The following is a 20032-nucleotide window of genomic DNA, read 5'->3' as shown; positions in this document are numbered from 1 at the left end:
ACCCAGAATTGACCACTTTCGGCCTTTTGAAAAGTTTCTACCATTAGAGACGGGTTAGTGTCGATTGATGAATTGTAGGGAATACTAAGCAACCTGGGATTTGCTGGATCCTTTGGCCATTCCATCCCACTATATCCTTCACCAAATTGCTTTCTGGGAAGGAATCCTCGAGAGTATACGGGGTGGATTCTCCGTTAGATAAGCCACCTTCGTCGGCGTCTGTCCGGTTTTCAGTCTTCATAACGTAAGAATCGTGGATCTTATGTTAGAAAAAAAGAAGCAGAAGTGTATTGGTATTGATGTCTAAACAAAAAATCATATTTGTCAATCTAGACGAGAATGTAAGGCTTTTGGATTTATTACTAGTATAGGAATGGGAATGCGGTAGCCTATCAGCTTGTAGGAGGAAGGATTCCGTAAATACGGCGTAATTGCGGCGTAGCTGCGGCCACCACGGGATCAACTGCGTATATACGACCTCGCCGCCTTTTGCGCCTCGACACACCTCTGTATATTCTCCAAGAGGCATGATTTAGCTCTCTCTGAAAGGGGGAATTACAAGCTAAAGAGAGGTCACATCATACAATCATGAGCGAGTCTGCCTTTCAACAGAGATCGCCGGAGTCTGAAATACAAGTGTCAAGAGACCTCCAGTCCGGGCAAGCCGACGCTCCACCAAGAAAGAAAAGACGGCGACAGATTAACTCATGCTCCGAATGTCGGCGGCGCAGGTCTCGTTGTGACCGCAGACTTCCATGTGGGGAGTGTACGAAGAACAAATGTTCATGCCACTACATAGACGACTTGGATACGGCCATGACCACACGGAAGCGGGACAACAGCGCAAAGAATGTATCGTTTTTTTCAGGCACAGCAACATCACAAGAATTGCCTTTGCCGGACACCACTAGGCTTGCTGAGAGACAGGAGGATTTAAATGCACGTGTTCACAAGCTGGAATCCCTTCTGAACACCTACTTGCCAGTCCTGAGTCGGTTACAGTCAAGCCAGAATACCACTGATGATCTGCGCCACAGGCAATCTAAGCACCATCAACCGCAAAGCTTTCCAGCAAATACCAGCCTTATAGCATCTCCTGCTGAAGTGCCCGCCAATATCTCCAAGATATTCGAGGCCGAAGGCTATTTGAGAGGGAAGAATGGGCGTAAGACAGAATTCGTATCCAGTAGACATTGGACGGGCTTAATTTATCTAGTAAGTACTTTGAGGATAAATTTTACCTCCGGAGGATTGAGAACGTCACTAATATGCTCGCTCAATCGTACTCAGTTCCCAGAAATCTATTCGCTCCGGAATCGACCTAGCAGTCATCCCATCTGCTACATGGTCAATCAAGTATTTAAGCACATCCGAGAGCATACCAAGAAGCAGAAACCCGAACCGTTATCTTCATTAGTCCCCTCGCTATCGGTCGAGACTGCACTTCGTGCTCTAATTCCTGCGAAGCCACTTGCTAGCGCTCTGCTGGATGTCTACTTTGAGAGTTTTGAAAACACGCACCGTGTGATCCATATTCCATCTTTCAAAGAGGAATTCGAAGCCTTTTGGCGATCTCCAGAGACGTTGAGCCTTTCCTGGGTCACAAATTTAGTTATCATTCTTCGACTCGGGCTACTCGCGCACCCCGATCGTGAAAGTATATCACACGGCGCCTCCCCAGAATGGCTTCACGAATAGAATCTCAGGGTTTGCAGCTGGCTGAATTGGTCTCACACTGCAGATCATCTGAGAGCCGACCGTCCCTTGAGTGCATCCAAACTCAATGCTTGCTGGTCATGGCTCGTATCACCGATGGATCGAAAGCAACAGTTGCCTGGAGACTAGCGGGACAACTGATACAAACCTGCCTTATCATGGGGTTGCATCAGGAGCCAGAATTATTCGGCGGGACTATGTCCATCTTTGACGCGGAGATGCGTAGGAGACTGTGGACAGCAGCCTTAGAGTTGTATATACATGTCTCAAGACATTCGAGCATGCACGAGCCATTTCTTCAAGCCCAGTACAATATCAGTCGCCCATTAAACATCAATGATCAAGACCTGTCGGATGGCATGACACATTTACCAACGCCTGATCTTAGGGCAGTCACCGATACATCCTACCAGCATGCACTGTCAGAGTCATTGGGACTCCGTCTGCGCTTGATAAGCTTGAAGCCCAATACCATCAGACAAGCGGAATCGACCGGAGACCACTGCGCATCTTGTAGTCTACGCAATCGCCTGCTTTCGAATGCGCCATACGTGCCGTCAAGTGGTAAACATTTTGGACAAGGCACTTATGATCAGTGTCGGCATGCGATGTTATGTCTCACTCATCAAAGCACATTTCTTCATCACAAATTAACAGATATTTTCAAAGACATAGGATCAGACCTTCATTCTAAGGAGCTCGTTCTGGACACTTGTCGCTCAATTCTTAGCCTCTACCAGCACCCTGACCTGTCCCCAGTACAACGATTTATCTTAGGGCGCTGGTATCGAAATGACATCTTGATCTCGGTTATCTGCCTATGCTTAACGTTGAAGTTGACACAACCCAATGGCCCAGAGAGATGTGTCATACCGCCGACTATAGGTGAGCAGATAATCACCCTTTAGCACCGGAGATAATTTTGTTAAGGTTGGTTTAGACCCTTGCCTGGTGCAGCAAACTTCGAAATTGGTCGAAGATACTCTTCATATACTGTCAAGAAGACGAGACCCAAGCCAAAATGAGAGGGAGGAGCATGTCCTTCTTGTACTTTTATTTGCTATCGTCAAATCAAAGGGTGTACAAACCGATATTCCAGATCAATTACAGGAGTGCTTGAAAAGGTTCGGACTTCCGGTCATTCCACCACCCTGCGATAATTCTTTGGGTGGAACAAGTGATGTGAGTTCTCCACGATGGATCGCATGATTCTATCCTATACTGATTCCTGGAAACAAACAGAGTCTGAATCCAGGGGTTAACCTGGAAACATATGCTCCTACGCCTAAAAGCTTTACATCTGCGGATATAGACATGGTAAGCTCACCGAAATTAGTTAATTTATTGCATGTGCTAAAGTGTGAAGGTCTTTGATATCGATTCATTTATGTCAGACTTCTCTCTGGATATTCCGTTCTAATGCATATTTATTTTATTCATTCTGTACTTGGGAAGGGCCTCGGGTGTACGCCCGGTTTTGAGCAATCACCCCTTTCTTTTCCATTTTCTCGCCTTGTGTTCAAATGCCATTCTACGAGACAATGATGTGGAGGACGTATGCATACGATGCACGCAAGTAGTATTCTCTGTGAAGACATGGGTGCCTGTCTATTGGACGGAGCCAAGTCATCGACATCATGCACCTATCTGTCCGTGACTTAATACTTCTCCGCGATGCATGGCAATTTGAAAAGCGCCTAGGGAGGGAGCAAAACGAATCATCATGAATTAGTTGTGGCCCACTATTCAGTGGGGATCATAGTCAAAGTGTTAATGGTACTATTATCTCCAGCCAGCAACCTGTATCCTTGTTGCATATCTTGTCTAGATTCATTTATAGGCATATAGTGCCGTCTTAGAAACCTACTAGGGTAGATATCAAAAGAACTGGTATATTACGTCAATGCTTGATTATACAGTGTATAAATATACGAATGAGTCTTAGACCTATCAATACCATTAAGGAAACAGGTGCCCCGGTCTCCATTGGTCCTTCTTCCTCTCCTACTCAGACAAATATATTGTCATTGTGCTTAGTTCAGGCAAGAACCAGGCAACAGCTAAGAGCAATTATACAACCAATAGAAAAGAGGAGACACAAACACCAAGATAAAGAAAAGTGGGACTCGGAATACCGTGGCAATGACGCTTTGAGAGACTCAATATCTCGAGAGCCATCCGACCACATATCGTGACACCTTTTCGCACCTGATTCCATCACTTCTTGCTTTCTGTGGAGTACACTGGTGGCATTGTAGCCAGGCACCTAGATTAACCTGGAGAAGATTGCAATATGCGCCTTTGTTCCCTGGTAATTGCCGTATAGTGCCGATCAAGTTTGCGGTTCAGCTTTTTAACCATCTGCTGTAGGTTTTCCTCATCCATGATTTTAATACTCCTAGCAACAACAGGACTCTCAGGGACGAAGGTGTGAGTCTGATCTCGGCTCTCACGAGGGAAAATTGTGTTCGAACTTGACATTGACTGTTCTAGAGTTATCACGTCAATCAGTATCTTGACTTTTAGATGGGGAGATAGTGTGGCTAATGTTAGTACACCTGTCATAAAGTCGGGGTCGATGGATACAAGGACATACGCACCATCGAAAGATAGGAAGTCTAGGTTGTCCCAGTCATTTTCGGCATTTTGTAGCATCGCCTTGCATGTCAAGCATTCAACGAAGATTCGCCTTTTACCGCATACTCTGCACCTGGAAGATAATGTAGTGGAAGCCATGGGGTTGTTGTTGTTGCTTTTAGGATAGGAAAATATGTGGCGGTTCTGTTCCTCATAATGTTCTACAATGATGGAAAGGATGGGCTTTTTAACTCAGGACAGTGTTGCCTAGCTCAACGGTGAATGAGTTCCAAGGGCTTGAGAGTCAACGCCGTAGAATTCCGTACTGCGGCTTAACTGATGCTGCTGGTCCTGGTGGTGAATAAAGGGTAACCGTGGTGCAATCCTATTCTAAATATATCCAGGTGAATCATGGGTCAGACTAGGCTTGTTATGGATCCTTGACGGATCTGCTTAAGCCAGTACAGCTTAGATAGATGCATTTTGACGACAATAGGTCATGGGATAGATACCCTAAGTTCTCGAGCCAGAGTTCCTTTTGGCGGGCACTTGGTCTCCTCGGTAAAACCTTGGTGAAACCTGAGCTTGGACCGGGGTGGATGGTGATGTATGTATATAGTATTCTAGAATACCGGGCAGTGCGTACATTCCTGCTTATTCTACATGCCATATGTCCAATTTCTGTATTCTGATAGATTTGTCCCGAGCTTGACTGCACTACTTTGGTTGCAACTCCCGTGCCAACATGCTTACTATTTCCTTTTCTATTCACAGGAAATACTTGCCTTGAAATGCAGGATGTGGGAAAGGAGAAGGCTGCACATGAGAAATAATCGTATGTTTGCCACAGAGACTGGTGTCAAGAACTGCCTCAGATGGCCACAGCCTTTAGATAAGTGCTTTGCCGTCAAAAGAGCCCGGGACTTGGAAGAGGTGGATTGATAAATCGACATGATGGAGTAGTCGGGTCAGGCACGAATGGCAGGAAACTCGGCTGTGAGCGCGTTTACGAAATCTCAGACTGACTATTTCTTCTCAGCTCTAGCCTTCTTGTCTTTCCTCTACTTTGTGATGATCAGCTTGGAACTAAACATCATTACGTACTAGCAAAAGGATTTCAGATATAGAAACTCATATGAAAAAGAAGCATTGTAATCTAGTGGATTGTGTCCGTAAATACATAGACATAGACATTGGTCTGTTCTTTTTTGCCTTCATAAATACTCAACCCTGTCAAGGGCCAACGGCCTGATGTGAATATCTATGGCGAACCTGGGCTAAATCAATCCACCCGTTCAGCTGTGCCCCATGATCCTCCTCGGTTCGTACAAGTCATCGATACTCTTGATCTCCTCTTCACTGAGCTTGAACTCAATAGCCTGAATCGCCTCATCCACTCTCTCCTTTTTGCTCATTCCCACGATCGGCGAGGTAATGAAGGGCTTCGACAACACCCAAGCAAGCGCAACAGTAGCCATGGAGACCCCACGGCTGGCAGCTATTTCTCCAATCTTCTCATTAATCTTCTTATCCGCGTCGGTGAGAGGGTTCCCGAGGAGTCCCCCTTTCATCGACTCCCCGCGAGCAGTATCGTTGCTATTCCACGGCCTTGCCAACAGCCCCATAGCAATAGGACTCCACGGGATACATCCCATTCCGAACTTCTCAAGCGCAGGGAACATTTCCCGCTCCTCCTCGCGATAAGCAGCGTTATACAGATTCTGCATGGTGATGAACTCCGTCCATCCATTCATCCGAGCCGTGTACTGGTACTCCAACAGCTGGTGCGCGAACATTGACGAGGCACCGATATACCGGACTTTCCCGGACTTAACGACGTCGTGGAGCGCCTCCATCGTCTCCTTGGGCGATGTGTTGGGATCAAAACGATGGATCTGCAGCAGGTCGACATACGGCAGATCGAGCCTCTTCAGACTCGCATCGATGCTGTCGAAGATATGTTTCCGACTTAATCCGTACTGGTTCAGATATCCGTTGTTATCGCGTTCCTCTTGGGACATGCCGAGTGGTCTTTCCGAGTTCCGTCCGACAGGCGCCCACACCTTGGTGGCGATGACGATGCTCTCGCGGCTCCAGTTGTACTGCTTGATCGCCTTTCCAAGAATGACCTCTGACTCGCCGTTGGAGTAGACATTGGCTGTGTCGTAGAAGTTGAGACCCGACCGGTAGCAGTGGTCGAGAACGGGGAGAGCTTCTTCTTCCGGGATTGTCCATTCTAGGGGCTTTCCTGGGGAGCCGAAGCTCATGCAGCCCACGCAGATTGGGGAGACTTTGAGTCCGCTGGTTCCGAGGCGTACGTACTTCATGGTGGTTGAATTGATGCTGGATGAGGGTTACTTGAAGCTGGGTACGTGGTTTGGGTGGATGGTCGCTTGGCTATATATGTAACGTAACCACCGTGGTCGGAGTTAGGTGGGGTTAAGGTCTTGTTGTAGTGGCTTATATCCGATTGCGTCGGCGCTATAACCTGGAATTGTGGATTTTCTCTTGCTTCCCCTCTTGCTCCGTTACTAATACAGTCATGGATCGATGTATCATTCTGTGTCTCACTATGTATGTTCGGATGCCTGCGCAACTTTTGGGTCTCTCAGTTACGTGGTCGCAGTAGCCTAATCACACCGGATAAATCATTACGGCATAGTAATCAAAAAACAAGATATTGTATTAGTTCCTACTGTGCGCTACCATACTAGTTTCATTGCCGGATGGGGCCGGACCTTGTTCTGGGTCTACAATGTCCGTGCATACCCGCATGGCGTATGCGAAGGTTGCCTGTAGCTACATTTCTCCGTCCAATATAATATACTCCGTAGCAGTTCTCCACCCTAACAACCAATAGATTAGGTCAATCAGGGTTACTTCAGCGTCTTCTCGACTTGGCAAGTCTGATTAAAGTGGGATACGACATACCCCTCGTCGCAGGTGGTCCTCATTGACCCACTGTACAATCAAATGCATCACCAACAATAAATATACAGACACCATCAACACCGCTGACCATTATAACAAGCTCCTCACCACAACCCTAATCGACCAACCGTCCGTCTCAGAATCCCTACTATTAGTACCTGCTATCTCTATAGGCACGTTAGCAATCTTTCTTCACTCCAGTTCCCAACCCCTCCACTCGGTTGAAAGCCCCAAGGGAATCCAATTTTGTTAATTTAACACGGAAAAGAGGCAACCCTAGTTGGAAAGCCCACAACACCATGCTGTCATGTATGCTTGTACGCCGTATTAGACGTCGTTAAATATAAACCAGCAAAGTGATATCTTTTAAAGAAAGAAACCATACCAGGACCAAAATTAGAACAGCCCCGTCGTCTCTCTTCCCCCCCCCCCCCCCCCCCTTTTTTTTTTTTTCGTTTTTTCGGTTCTTTTCTGTCTTCTCTGTGAGTCTGTATAGCATCCCGGTCGTACGCATTGTTCTAATATGGTGGAGATATTGCCAATCTTGATGGCTCATCACGTCCCTATGTTTGTGGTTGAGTTATATGTTTGATGGCAGTCGTCTTGGGGTGTTTTGGACTTGCTTAGTAGACTGTGCTCGTTGCTGGACTTTTGTAGCGAGTAGAGGTAGGAACGGTGTTGGTGTCCTATACAAGTTTGTAACTTAACAAAGATAAAGTGGGGAGAAGTCTGAATAAAATTTAGTGCCACCACGGTCCTGGGGAGATGTTGCCTGTTAACTTGGGGCCGGGGTAGGCTGTTTTAGGGCTGTTCGATGAGCTAGCGTGGATTGATCAGAGTAGAACACTGCAGGGGGTAAGGAGTTTTAAGTACCAGGGTTGAGGTATAGGTTTCTACCCTTGCTGAATCATAAGCAGTGACAAGGAATTGGTCTATAGTGAAGCTGTATATACATGCTGTCATTTATACCGATTCATATTGAGATAAGAAACAAAGTGGACGGTGTATATCTGTCAATTTGGAAGCTAGTTACTGTACATTTGACCAAGCTTTGCGAGTAGTAAGCTTCCCTCAATCTTTTGTCTTTTAATAGACACGTACTCCTTATGCCTGTCAACAGTACAGGGCTCCTTGTCGCCACGTCTGTCACAGCACTCATAGATATAACCCTCTGGATAGGTTTCTAACACCTCGCCATTGTCATAATCACCGTTCATATATTGATTATCATCTACAAAAAACTCTTCATCGGGATAGCAGGTATCTGCGGTAGGAGATGTAGTCTTGAATAGCACCAGTATCGCTCAATAGCGAGGCTAGCAGCGAGAGCTGTCAGGAAAAAAGTCCACTAACCTGTATGATATCTTCAGCTGGTTTTGTATTCTTCGTAACATCAAACCCCTTATCGCAGTTTTCGCAATAGGCATAACGATGTCGAAGTCGCTTAGAGCCCGTAGCTTGTTGGTTCGATCTTCTTCTTTCGGACCGTGGGTTTTCGTCCTCTGACTCTGACTGCTCATCATCCTCATCATCCTCGTCCTTCTCGTCCTCACTCCCCTCCTCATCGCTTTCCTCATCATCTTTCGAAGGTATTCGGACTTGATCCTCGGTAATAAGAAGCGAGTTCGACACGCGATCCCTGATAGATTGATCATCTTGATAAATTGCCTTTAAGACTACCTGGAGTGTACCACGCGACGCCGAGTCGATAGCTTCCAAAAGCAGTTGGAGCTTTTCATCTTGGGGAGCCAGCTCTGCAATTGAAAGAGCCATCGTGTCGAAAGTGAGAATTTAGAATGAAGTTTGTAATTTCTTTCGCTGGTGCAATCTTTATATGGTTGTTTGGTTGGTTGTTGTTTGTCCGCGCGGACGCGACGCGGAGCGAATTTAACGATGGAGTGAAAACCTCGTTAAGATGAAAACCCCGAGAGTTGAAACGCTGCCATAAGCCTCAATCTGTCTTACTAAATTGCTAATATCTGGGGATTGCGTATGCTGAATTCCCACTACAACATCACTTACATTACTATGTATGTGGAAAAAGTATTATAGGTAAGATTGATTTCATTCCTCTGTGGTGGGAATTGTTTGTATCTCAAGGGATTTGTATAAGAATTTAATTCTGACAATATATAGGAGTTACAGCTTGCGTCGCATCTTCTTGAAACCGGAGTCAAGAACATCGTCAAGAACCCGTATCTGATCTTAGTCACATTTGGTGATCTGGCATCGTTAAATCTGTTTAGATGGGGACCCTGAAAGGATACCTTTTAGTCCTATAATGTCTGTGCGAGGCCTAACCAGTCACCCATTTTCCGCCTATTTCATTCCGATTTTCAATACCGTCCCAGCGTAGATCTGGGCATAGGACTAGCCGAGAAAACTTTGATCTATAGCAGTCTTCCTGATATCCAGGGTCGAAGCATTGCGAGGGATCCATAAGCGGGCTGCAGTGTTCGATGCGAAGCTTGTGTATCTGGCGAAGGGCATGATGTGAAATGGGAAGTCGATAATGTCCCGGATACTAGAAAATAGGTTTTCTGGCACTGGCGCGCCTTTGGGATACGTTCTTCATTAGAAGAAGTTAAGGCGGCTCTAATTCGACTGGCTGATATATGCACTTTTAGCAGCAACAGTGGCCGCCAACGCAGATAAGGTAACGCTCTGCATAACATCAAAGATTGACACCTCGGCCGCCGCTTGCTGAACGAGCATATTTCGAAGCTCAACTGCAACAAGGGAGTCAATTCCGTATTGCGCCGGCTTATGGGCTAAGTCGATTTCGTCAAGAGAGATCATGAAGATATCCGAGATCTTCTCTGCAATAGCTGCACCAACGCACTCGACTGCTTGCTCCAGTGACTTGGTCGCCGCGAGCTTGCTGGCGAGGGAGTTGGCACCTCCTGTTGGATTCGCGCCCCCTGCACCATCGGCCTCACGCGGTTTCAAGGCAGCAAACCGCATATCGCGTCCGAGCTGGGACTCGCCCTTGGCATCCCAATGCGAACCTGGGCGAGAGTCCAACCCGACCACCACCTGCGGATCATATGGTTGGAGAATGGCGGTACCGAGGATCGAGAGGACCTGCTCTTCATTGATGGGTGCGAAACCCACTCTCTGCAAGTGACCCAACACACCCGTATTGGCAGCGACGCCGATACCCTTAACAGCCCCAAGGTCGATGGAAACGCCTGGCAGACCCTGCGACACTCGCCAGCGAGCCAGTGCATCTTGGTAGGAACCCCCCGCGGCATAGTTTGCCTGGCTGGCATTACCGGCGACGGCAACAGCCGAAGAGAGCATCACGAAGTCCAGAGAGTCTTTCTGTGCGAACTGCGTGTGGAGGTTCCATGTGCCATGGACTTTGGGATGGATGGCAGTTTCGTAATCGGTGAGCGTCATTCGCTCCAGGAGTGTATCCTATACAGTATCAGTAACTGGAGACGTATATCCGCAAAAGTGTGCGACTTACCTTCAGAACCATGGCTCCTTGGATCACACCACGGACGGGTGGTAGACCGTCTTCTTGACATTGTCGCAGAGCATCTGCAAGGTCGCTTTCGCTTGAGACATCACAGCTCGCAGCCTTGACCCGACAGCCCACCTCGCTCAGTTCGTCGATGAGCGCAACAGCTTGCTCACTCCGGCCCGCACTCCTTGATAGTATTATGATGTTCTTCGCCCCTTGGTCGGCCATCCAACGCGCAATGGAACATCCAATACCGCCCACACCACCGACTAGGAGGTATGATGCGTCCAGAGAGAACTTGGGAGACAGCGATCGTTGCAGCAGCGGGACCTTCATGTCTGATTCAATAGACAACACGGTTTTACCGGCATGGCTCTCTGTCTGCACATGGCGGAACGCCTCTGAAACGTCCCTCATGGAGTATGATGTGAGGGGTTGGACCGGGGAAAGCTGCTGCTCTCCAATGAGCTTGGTGATTTCGACCATGGCGCGATTCAACTGACGCGGGTTGTGTTGGGCTAGAGCGAGCAGCGAAAACGCCGAAAAGGTCGTAGGATGATTGGAGGGCCGCATTGCCAGATGGCTATTGGCCTCGAGGTCGCCTTGGCCGATGTCGACAAGATGGCCAAACGGAGCTAGTAGATTGAAACTCTCTTGGGAAAGTGACCCAGATAGGGAGTTAAGGACAATGTCGACGCCGCGGCCATGGGTAGCGCTAAGCACCCCTTCCACGAATGACGTATCTCGACTGTTGAAGAGGTGATCTTCCGGGATACCATATTTCTGTGTCATTAACTCGCGTTTCTCGGGAGTCCCCACAGTCACAAAGACCTCCGCGCCTAAATGACGCGCGATCATGATAGCCGCCTGTCCCACACTTCCTGCAGCTGCATGGATGAGAACCGTCTGATCGGGTTGCAGATGCGCCAGGCCTGTAAGGCAGATATACGCGGTACAGTAAGCGACAGGTAGGGAAGCAGCCTCCTCAAAGCTGATGCTTGGGGGCATATGCATGATACTTGTCCAGGGCGTGCGTGCGATGCTGCCGAACTGCCCCTGCGGCAGCAGGCCAAACACCTTATCACCGATAGCATAGCCTTGTGCTGCGGCTTCAGCACCCACACGACCGATGATGCCAGCACACTCCAGCCCCATGAACTCGCCACGTAGCTGGCCGGTGGCGACCCTGACATCGCGGGCGTTGATACCGTATGCATGAGGCTCGATCTCGACTATTTCAGGAGACAGGTCGCCGCTATCAGAAAGGGACGCATCTTCCGTAAAGGAGAGAGTGTCAAGCCGACCGGGAACAGCAATATGTAAGCTCAATTCTCGGTCTGCTTGGCGTAGGGGCCCTAGTGTAATGGCGTCTGCCCCCCCGGTATCGGTGGGTGAGACAAGACGATTACGGGGCTTATCGTCGAGGACACGGGGTATCTTCAACACGCCGTCTCGCATGGCGTACTCGAACTCACCCGGTGAGGAACTGTCGAAGCTCACTCTCAATACCTGCACGATTGCTTTGACATCATTGTCCGACCAGGGAGTTGCAGAGGGGTCGAGATCCAATGTTACATACGACCGACCAAGATACTCGCTCCTTGCGGTGCGAAGATATCCTGCCGCAAGACCGAGGTCTGGCCTTTCACAGTCAACGGAGCCGCCACGGGTCACCCAAAGTAGACCTTTGCAGGTGGTGGTCATGGCTTTAATGGCTTCAAAGGCTGTGGCGTCCATGTCACGGAGAATCGGCTGGTTGATTTCGCCTAGAAAGAGACAGATTTTGCCAGTATATGATTCTGCCGATGTGGACTCGAGAACACAGATATCGGGCAGAGGGGTAGGAGCTGTGTCAGGGTCCAACCTGGAAATCAAACTCTGCAGTCCCTCGAGCCACTGTGGTGGAGGAACCCCTGCTCTGTTACTGGTGATGAGAATGATATCCTCGGAGCGAGGCAGCGGGGCTACATCCATTGGCGGCACTGTTGATATAATCGTGCTGGTTTGATGTGCAGTCTCGCCTTTAGAGTCAGATACGGCAACGTCGACGCCACTGAAACCCGCATCCTTGAGAAGCTCAGCCCACGAGACAGCATCCAAGGATGCATTTGGACCGTTGCTCTTGGCGTCCCACCATTCGGGGAGGAGACCAAGCAGAAGCTCTCTGTCAAGCTCGTAGTGAGGCGTCTGGACCATCAACAGCTTACCACCGGGCTTTATGAGGGCTTGCAAGTTTGCCAGAGATTGGGCCAACGGTTGCACGATTCCAGATACAATTACAACGTCGTAGCTGCCCAACTCGAATCCCTGCAAAGAGGGCTCTTTGGCAACGTCGAGCGTGTCAAACATAAGAATATTAGACCACGCGGCGAGCTCCTGTCCGGCATGCTTAAATTCGTCATCCGTGGCGTTGGAAAAGTGATACAAAGAGCCAAGTTGACCCAGTGCTTCTAGCATGGCTCGTGTCGTGCCGTCGAGTCGGGCTCCAATCTCGAGGACCCGCGCACGAGGTCGCTTGTGTACGATTTGGCGAAGTAGTGCGGCTCCTTGCGCAACGCCATCGCCATTGTCAGAGGACCACTTCTCGAGTAAGCCACCTTCGTTCGTGAGATCTTGGAGTGCCTTCTGGCCACGGAGGATGGCTGCTAAGCATGGGCCCACACGGCACAACATCTCGCCTCTTGGGCTTGCTTCTGCCACTTGTCGGGTGAGAGTTGCTCTATCTGGCCGTATAGAATCCAACGTCGTGGACTGTAGTTTATCCTTCATCCACGCATAGGCATCGCGGTAATGGCCCTGAAGCTTATCCGCTTCTAGTGGGGAGATGTCTGCTAGAGCATCTTCCATAAAATAGAGGGAAAGTCTTCGAAGGTCCGCACCTTCACCGGTATGCGAGGCGCCATCTGACTCAAAATTCAAGTCAAGATCGCGCTCCCAAACCACCTTGGCACAGAGTCCACCTTGCAAAGACTGGGTCCCATTCCCACCCAGTGAGCGTAGCTGGAGTCCATGCACCTCAACTACAGGTCTATCTTGCTCAAAAAGTACAACACCTGCCCTTATGCCTTGTACATCTGCATAGTCCAGCTTTGTGTGACATTTAAATACCTGACCCGTCTCCCGGCTGATTTTACTCGAGACCCAGAGTCTTTCAATGGACTGGAAAACACGAGAGCTCTCTTGATGGAAAGCAACGCCGGGAAGAGCGGTAAAGGCGGCTTGCGCGACAGCGTCGAGCGTGGCAGGGTGGATAATGTGGTTGCGAGGTAGGTCGTTGGGTACAGATGTATCGGGCACAGTGATGGTGCTTGTTGATCGAAGTTCTGTCTTCGACTGGTGGATGTCGCCAATGTTCCTGAACGTCGGACCGTACTTGATGCCGAGAGGTTCCAGGGTGCTCCACATATCATTGGCGTCGATTAGTCGCGCGTGTCGGATTTCTTGCTCCGTTGAGCAGACGTCCTTTTGGACGTTGTTGAACTCAACCATGATGAGACCCTGTGCATGTCGCATCCATCTGTTTTCTGAAGTAATGGAAAAGACCTCGAACTCCTTCCAGCCTTGCAGACCAATGGCCTTGTCACTGACGGGACGGAGAGCTGTTTGAATCTCAATGCCTTCAGCTGTGTCCGGAATGACGAGTGCCTGCTGCACGTTCACGTCTTGAATCTTGTAACCAGATATCTCACGGTCCTCCTGTTCTTCGGCGATGAGCAGTTGTTGCGTAGCGGCTTCAATAGCTAAGCAGATAAACCCACAGCCGGGATAGAGCATCATGGATTGGATGACGTGGTCTTGGACCCAGGGCGACTCGGAAGCACGGAGTATGTGTCGCCACACCGGTGCTTCAGGATTGGTTCCCGGGACCAGGGAGCCGAGTAGTTCGTGCGGACGTTGATCCCTTTGGCGATAGCCCAGATTGAGCCGCGGTTCAAGCCAGTGTCTTGTCTGATGGTTCCAGGGATACGACGGGAGATCGGTCAAGACGCGCACGTTCTGGCTTCTTCCTTGCGGGAAGTTTACGGATTCTATGTTAATTGGATAGCCCTCCTTGAGCAAGTTCGATGCCAGCGTCTGGAGACTCTCGACCGCGTGAGCGTGTCGCACGAGAGTACCATAGTACGGCAGCCGGACTCCCTCAAATTCCTCCATAGTGAGAATCTCCTGAATGGGTCCTCCGAGAGCGGTGTGTGGGCCAACCTCGACAATGATATCGACGCTGTTGCTACCTGCCTCAGCGGACAAGTCACCCTGGACCATCTCGATGAAGGCATCTACGAACTGGACGGGCTGCATTAGACTGCCAACCCAGTGTTCCGGGTTGGCGATAGCTCGGGTGCTGGTCATGCGGTAGCCAGTGACGGGGGATGCAAACGCAATGGATTCTAGACGCTTGGTCTTTGGCTCTTCCTTTGGCATCTTGCGGAGCGCCTGGCGGTAGTTCTCTGCAACTGGCTCCATGTGGTGGGAGTGGTACGCAGTGTCTACACGAAGCCGGCGAGCAAACACATCCTCAGCTTTGAGCAACGTCTCGAGTTCCTCAATTGCCTCAACGTCACCTGCCATCGTCGTGCTAGACGGGCTGTTGACGCAGGCCACCACGGCTCGAGCGTCGCAAGTAAGGCGCTCTAGGTATTGTTCCACATCCACATGACCAAGACCAACCGCCAGCATGCCACCCTTAATAGGCCCACTCGAGGTCATTTCAGCGGCTAGCTTGCTCCTATAGTACGCGATCGCCATGGCGAGGCGGAGGCTGATGGCGCCTACCGTATAAGCTGCGGCAATCTCTCCGCTCGAGTGACTTGTTACAGCCGCCGGGGTAACTCCCCAGGTCTCCAATAGCCGGACCAGGGCTATCTGCACCGCGGCACAAATCGGGATGCTAAAGGCCGTCTGATTGACTCTGCTTGCCTTGGCATCACGACCGAGCTCCTCCATTAGTGACCAGTCGGCACCAAGGTCTCGGAGATGCCCATCGGCTTCCTCGAGAGATGCTTTGAACACAGGGTACGTTGTAATTAATTCTCTACCCATGGCATACCATTGTGCTCCTTGACCGGTGAAGACCATGCCGATCCGTGGGCGTTGGGAGGGGCGCGATGGTCTGAACTTGGGCGTTTCCAGAACCTTGGCGACACCGTCAAGACCTTGAGTTATGGGGACGGGGTATGCTGCCACCCAGGGGAACACGGTGCGACGCTGGCCCAAAGTGTAGACCAAGTTCTGGAGAAAATCCTCAGTATCTTTTGAACCATCTCGTTCCTTCTGACGAAGAAACTCTGCGAGTCTGGCCACCATATTCTGGTGCACATGCTCGTCTTTGGCGCTGATGACCAGAAGCCTATACTTGTCGCCAGTCGCCCCATTAGCATGAGCGTCAACACCATTGATATTTCCATTCGCGTGCCCATTAACGTGCCCATTGATGTGCCCGTTGACAGAGCGGTTCCGCAACAGTCCATTGGCATCTTCCATAATGATATGGGCATTGGAGCCGCCGTAGCCGAAATTATTCACGGACGCTCGCATCGCCTGACCAGGCGCCACTGGCCACTTTTCCAACTCAGTCACCACCTTAAGTCGCCAATCATCCAAGGCCAACTGGGGATTGGGCTTCTCGAAGTTAATTGAAGGTGGAAGCACACCTTTCTCCATCGCCATCACGACCTTAATAACACTAGCCAGCCCGCTCGTTGCCTCGGTATGGCCAATGTTCGTCTTGACGGAGCCAATGCGTAATGCCTCATCCTCCCTCCGTCTATGACTCTGAAAGACGGATGTAATCGCCCGTGCTTCAATCGGATCACCAGTGGCAGTACCAGTGCCGTGGGCCTCGAAATACTGCGTCTGACCCGGATCTATGCCCGCCTTGGCATAGCAGTGTCGCATGAGAGCTTCTTGAGCGTCCTGGCTGGGCGATGTGAGACTTTCAGTTTTACCATCTTGATTCAGGACCGACTCCCGGATGATGGCCCGGATGGGATCGCCGGCCGCGACCGCATCCTCGAGGCGTTTGATCACGATGGTGGCTACGCCCTCGCCCCGTCCGTAGCCGTTGGCACGTTCATCAAAGGCGAAGCATTTACCATCCGGTGAGAGAAAGCTGAGCAGGCGTTAGTGAGATCAACAGCTCAAGGAGGAACATGCTTACCCAAATGATCCCAAGGCTTTGAAATTGTCCGGGTTTAATAGCACATTGGCACCGCCCACGATACTCATGTCACTTCCTCTGCTTCGTAGGTTCTCCACCGCTTGGCAAAGAGCCACTAGCGTCGTTGAACATCCGGTATCAATCGTCATGCTGGCCCCTCGAAGATCGAAAAAGTGAGATATGCGGTTGGATGCCATGGCTGAGCCAATGCCCGTGATGAAGGATCTGGGGAGATTATCCTCATCACGCACTAGGGCATCTCTGTAATCATGAAAGAATGTGCCAGCAAAGACAGATGTGTTGGAGCCTGCCACTTGTGATAGTGAAAGACCGGCTTTGCATGACATCTCCGTTAGCGAGTGATCCAAAAGAAGGAAGTTACGCAAGAAGCTCTATGACCTGAACGATAAAAGAAAGGGGAAAGCGCACCATTCTCAAGCGCCTCATAAACCGATTCTAATTGAAGCCGGAATTGAGGATCTAACGTCTATACGCATCTCGTCGGTCAGAATTCACTTTCGGGTGGCTGAGATGGCGTTCCTACCGAGGCCGTTTCCGTAGAAAAGCCAAAAAAGGCAGCGTCAAATAGCCCTAAGTCCTCCTGCAGAAAGTGCCCGCCGCGAATATGTGACTACGCGATTCATTAACCGTGCACGATTGTGAAGGAACTTATGAGGATTCTTACAGTACTCAGCTTCTCTCGACTTGGATGATAGGCTCCTTTGGGGTTGAATCGTGACGAGGGAACCTCGCTCCATGCACTCCGTCCTTCTTCCAGCAATGACCAAAATTTGGCTGGGCTGGTTGCATCCCCTGCAAACTTGCAACTCAGACCAATTATGGCAATTGGCTCACTTCCCATGTTGCACGACGTTGATGGAGAAATTGGCATTAACTCAGGGTATCGGTCCTTTCCCTCGAGACAGTATTTTATAGTAACTTAACTAAGGCATACGACTAATTATCCACGCACCATCCGGCAGATAAGCGTGCGTGATTGAATAGTAGGATCCATTATTTGGATGGCAATGAAGTTAGGCCCGCCAATAACCTTTTGAAACTTACAGATAGTTACCACAGCGTCACTGACTACTTCATCAGTATTTCAGGATTTAGCGAAGCACGTTCTCAGCATCAGCACTAAGTATTCTTCAGCCTCCGTTGCATCCGCTTTGTTTCAGTTATACTCGCCAGCCGAGAAGGCTGGACCTAGGGCTTTGGGGGCGAAAGAACACTCGGCCGTTGGAAAGGCCCGGTGGACCCAATGTTAGATAATAGAATTCTCTGATAGCAGAGTCTATTCTCTATTGTACACGGGATATGCAGTTGCTAATATCCCACCCCACCCCCCACTGTCATCACAGCCTCCACACGGTTACATGTGCTCTTACTTGGCTATCTCGTATCGTTAGTCTCGAGCAGTGACCACGTAACGTCTCTTAGGCGGAGCCCTACCAGAGCCGCCCAGGGATATAGCGTAGCTCACGTAAGAGTATGCTAATCACCCAGGACATGTGTTTATCTGTCCATTCTGATATCATATTTTAGCGTCTATGTGATAGATAGGGCATGTTCAAACCGGACTACAACCCTGGATTATAGTATCCATCCTAAGTCATATCATCAACTCGACAACGCCTCAGAATCCTTCCATGCAGAGCTAAAATATCAGGCAATTCACTAATAACAAATAGACGGAATATCCAAGCCAACGACCTCGGAGTTAACGACCACAATCTTGGCACCAACCACGTACAATATACTAAACTTTTAGAGGATCGTTACCCATACCAAGCAGTGGTCTCGACTCTCGACCAGAACCCTCGCGTAGGTAAACTACCGGCCCGGCCCCACTGGTCTTCAGCCGAAACTAAATCTCCGGAGGATACGGAATACTCCACCTATGTTATGACCATACCGCTAGTTCGTTAGTGGTATGGTAATACAGTATCAAAACGAGGTATCACTAGTATCATACAATTGTACCTCAACCAGTCGGAGGAAGTTGGCTGTGGGCGACGTGCCATCGCATCTGCACAGGTCCACATCAACTTGCATCAAGTTTCAGCCGCCATGTATGGTACCACTATCGGGGCTCTTATGTCGTGGTAGGGGGGCCACGAGGGATCCATCTGAATATTCCTGGAATAATATGCATAAGTCGTGAAATTCGTTGAAAATCACGTGTCGCTGGCCCTGCTCGGAGATGTATATATATCTCAGAACAACTTCCGTTGACCCGCTCTACTTCCATTGGACGGGGCATGACGAATAAACGTGCTTGGATAGTTGTAGTAGTTGGATACGAATAATGAGGTAAGATAAGAATCAAGAATACGGATGAGCAGAATCCTTCGTCGTGTGTATCCGACCTCTGAGGTTAGGGAGTCTGGGAAAAGTCTTCATGCTGACCCAACCCCCGGTGCTCCATGGTGGATGACGCTATTCATGATCCTGTATACCTGTAGCGTATGAACAAGTAGCGATAAGAAATGCTACTCTGCAGGACAAGACATAAACTCTTTGAGGTGGTGACTACTAAACATGTGTGATTATGTGAAGGATGCATAGCATGAGCATGAGCTGTAACAAACGTTGAAGACAAGCACACTAGATATTCACACAAGTCCCTTACGCCGCTTTCGCCATCCGTTGCTCAAACTCCAATCGGATCTGCTCAACCATACCATCGACATCAAACTCCCAGATCTTCTTCGTCCGCTGCTCAGCCTCCACCCTCCACCGGTTGCCATCACTGCCAGCGGAAGGATCCCGACACTGAAAGATGGCACCCATCTCCCGCGAGCTCTGCACCAACCACTGGGACCTTTCGAGCCGCACCGCACTGAACGCCTGCAGCGCCGCCGGAATAGTCGCAGCACTGGTCTCCGCATCCCTAACAATCTGCATCGCGGACGCCATCGCCAACGCATCCTCAATACCCATTGCCCCCCCAGCTCCCAGGAACGGCGTGCTAGCATGAGCAGCATCACCCAGGATAGCGACACGACCGCTGGCATACGTTGGCGCCGGGTGATCCGCCATGTCAAAGATGCCCCACTTCATGAGCTTCTCCGGGAACTTGGCGATGAGATCGCGGATCGGCGGGCTCCAGTTATGGAACACCTTGGCTACTTCGTCGTGGGTGGCTGGTGCGACCATCTTCTCGCCGTGGGACCATGGTT

The 20032-nt window shown here is 49.9% G+C and overlaps 4 protein-coding genes across 4 annotated transcripts; all 4 read right to left on the bottom strand.

Moving 5' to 3' along the window:
- Positions 1-5588: 5588 nt before the first annotated feature.
- Positions 5589-6620, bottom strand: AO090701000824 (aldo/keto reductase; the record flags this gene model as incomplete). The annotated part of the gene is made up of 1 exon (XM_001823559.3): positions 5589-6620. One exon carries the CDS (start codon positions 6618-6620, stop codon positions 5589-5591), a length of 1032 nt encoding a protein of 343 aa, XP_001823611.3.
- A 1675-nt stretch (positions 6621-8295) lies between these two features.
- On the bottom strand, positions 8296-8997 carry AO090701000825 (uncharacterized protein; the record flags this gene model as incomplete). Its single annotated transcript, XM_023237135.1, has 2 exons — positions 8296-8307; positions 8578-8997. The coding sequence occupies 2 exons, from the start codon at positions 8995-8997 to the stop codon at positions 8296-8298; spliced, it is 432 nt and encodes a 143-aa protein (XP_023092301.1).
- Positions 8998-9819: 822 nt separating this feature from the next.
- On the bottom strand, positions 9820-17709 carry AO090701000826 (type I polyketide synthase; the record flags this gene model as incomplete). Its single annotated transcript, XM_023237134.1, has 6 exons — positions 9820-10644; positions 10697-16799; positions 16848-17181; positions 17277-17334; positions 17392-17478; positions 17533-17709. The coding sequence occupies 6 exons, from the start codon at positions 17707-17709 to the stop codon at positions 9820-9822; spliced, it is 7584 nt and encodes a 2527-aa protein (XP_023092302.1).
- Positions 17710-19342: 1633 nt separating this feature from the next.
- AO090701000827 (FAD-dependent oxidoreductase) lies at positions 19343-20009 on the bottom strand (the record flags this gene model as incomplete). The annotated part of the gene is made up of 2 exons (XM_023237133.1): positions 19343-19382; positions 19483-20009. The coding sequence occupies 2 exons, from the start codon at positions 20007-20009 to the stop codon at positions 19343-19345; spliced, it is 567 nt and encodes a 188-aa protein (XP_023092303.1).
- Between the last annotated feature and the right edge of the window lie 23 nt (positions 20010-20032).

The sequence above is a fragment of the Aspergillus oryzae genome, chromosome 5 (genome assembly GCF_000184455.2).
Source record: "Aspergillus oryzae RIB40 DNA, chromosome 5".
NCBI lineage: Eukaryota > Fungi > Ascomycota > Eurotiomycetes > Eurotiales > Aspergillaceae > Aspergillus > Aspergillus oryzae.
Note: the sequence above shows the minus strand (reverse complement) of the source record. Positions and strands in the feature narration are given on the sequence as shown.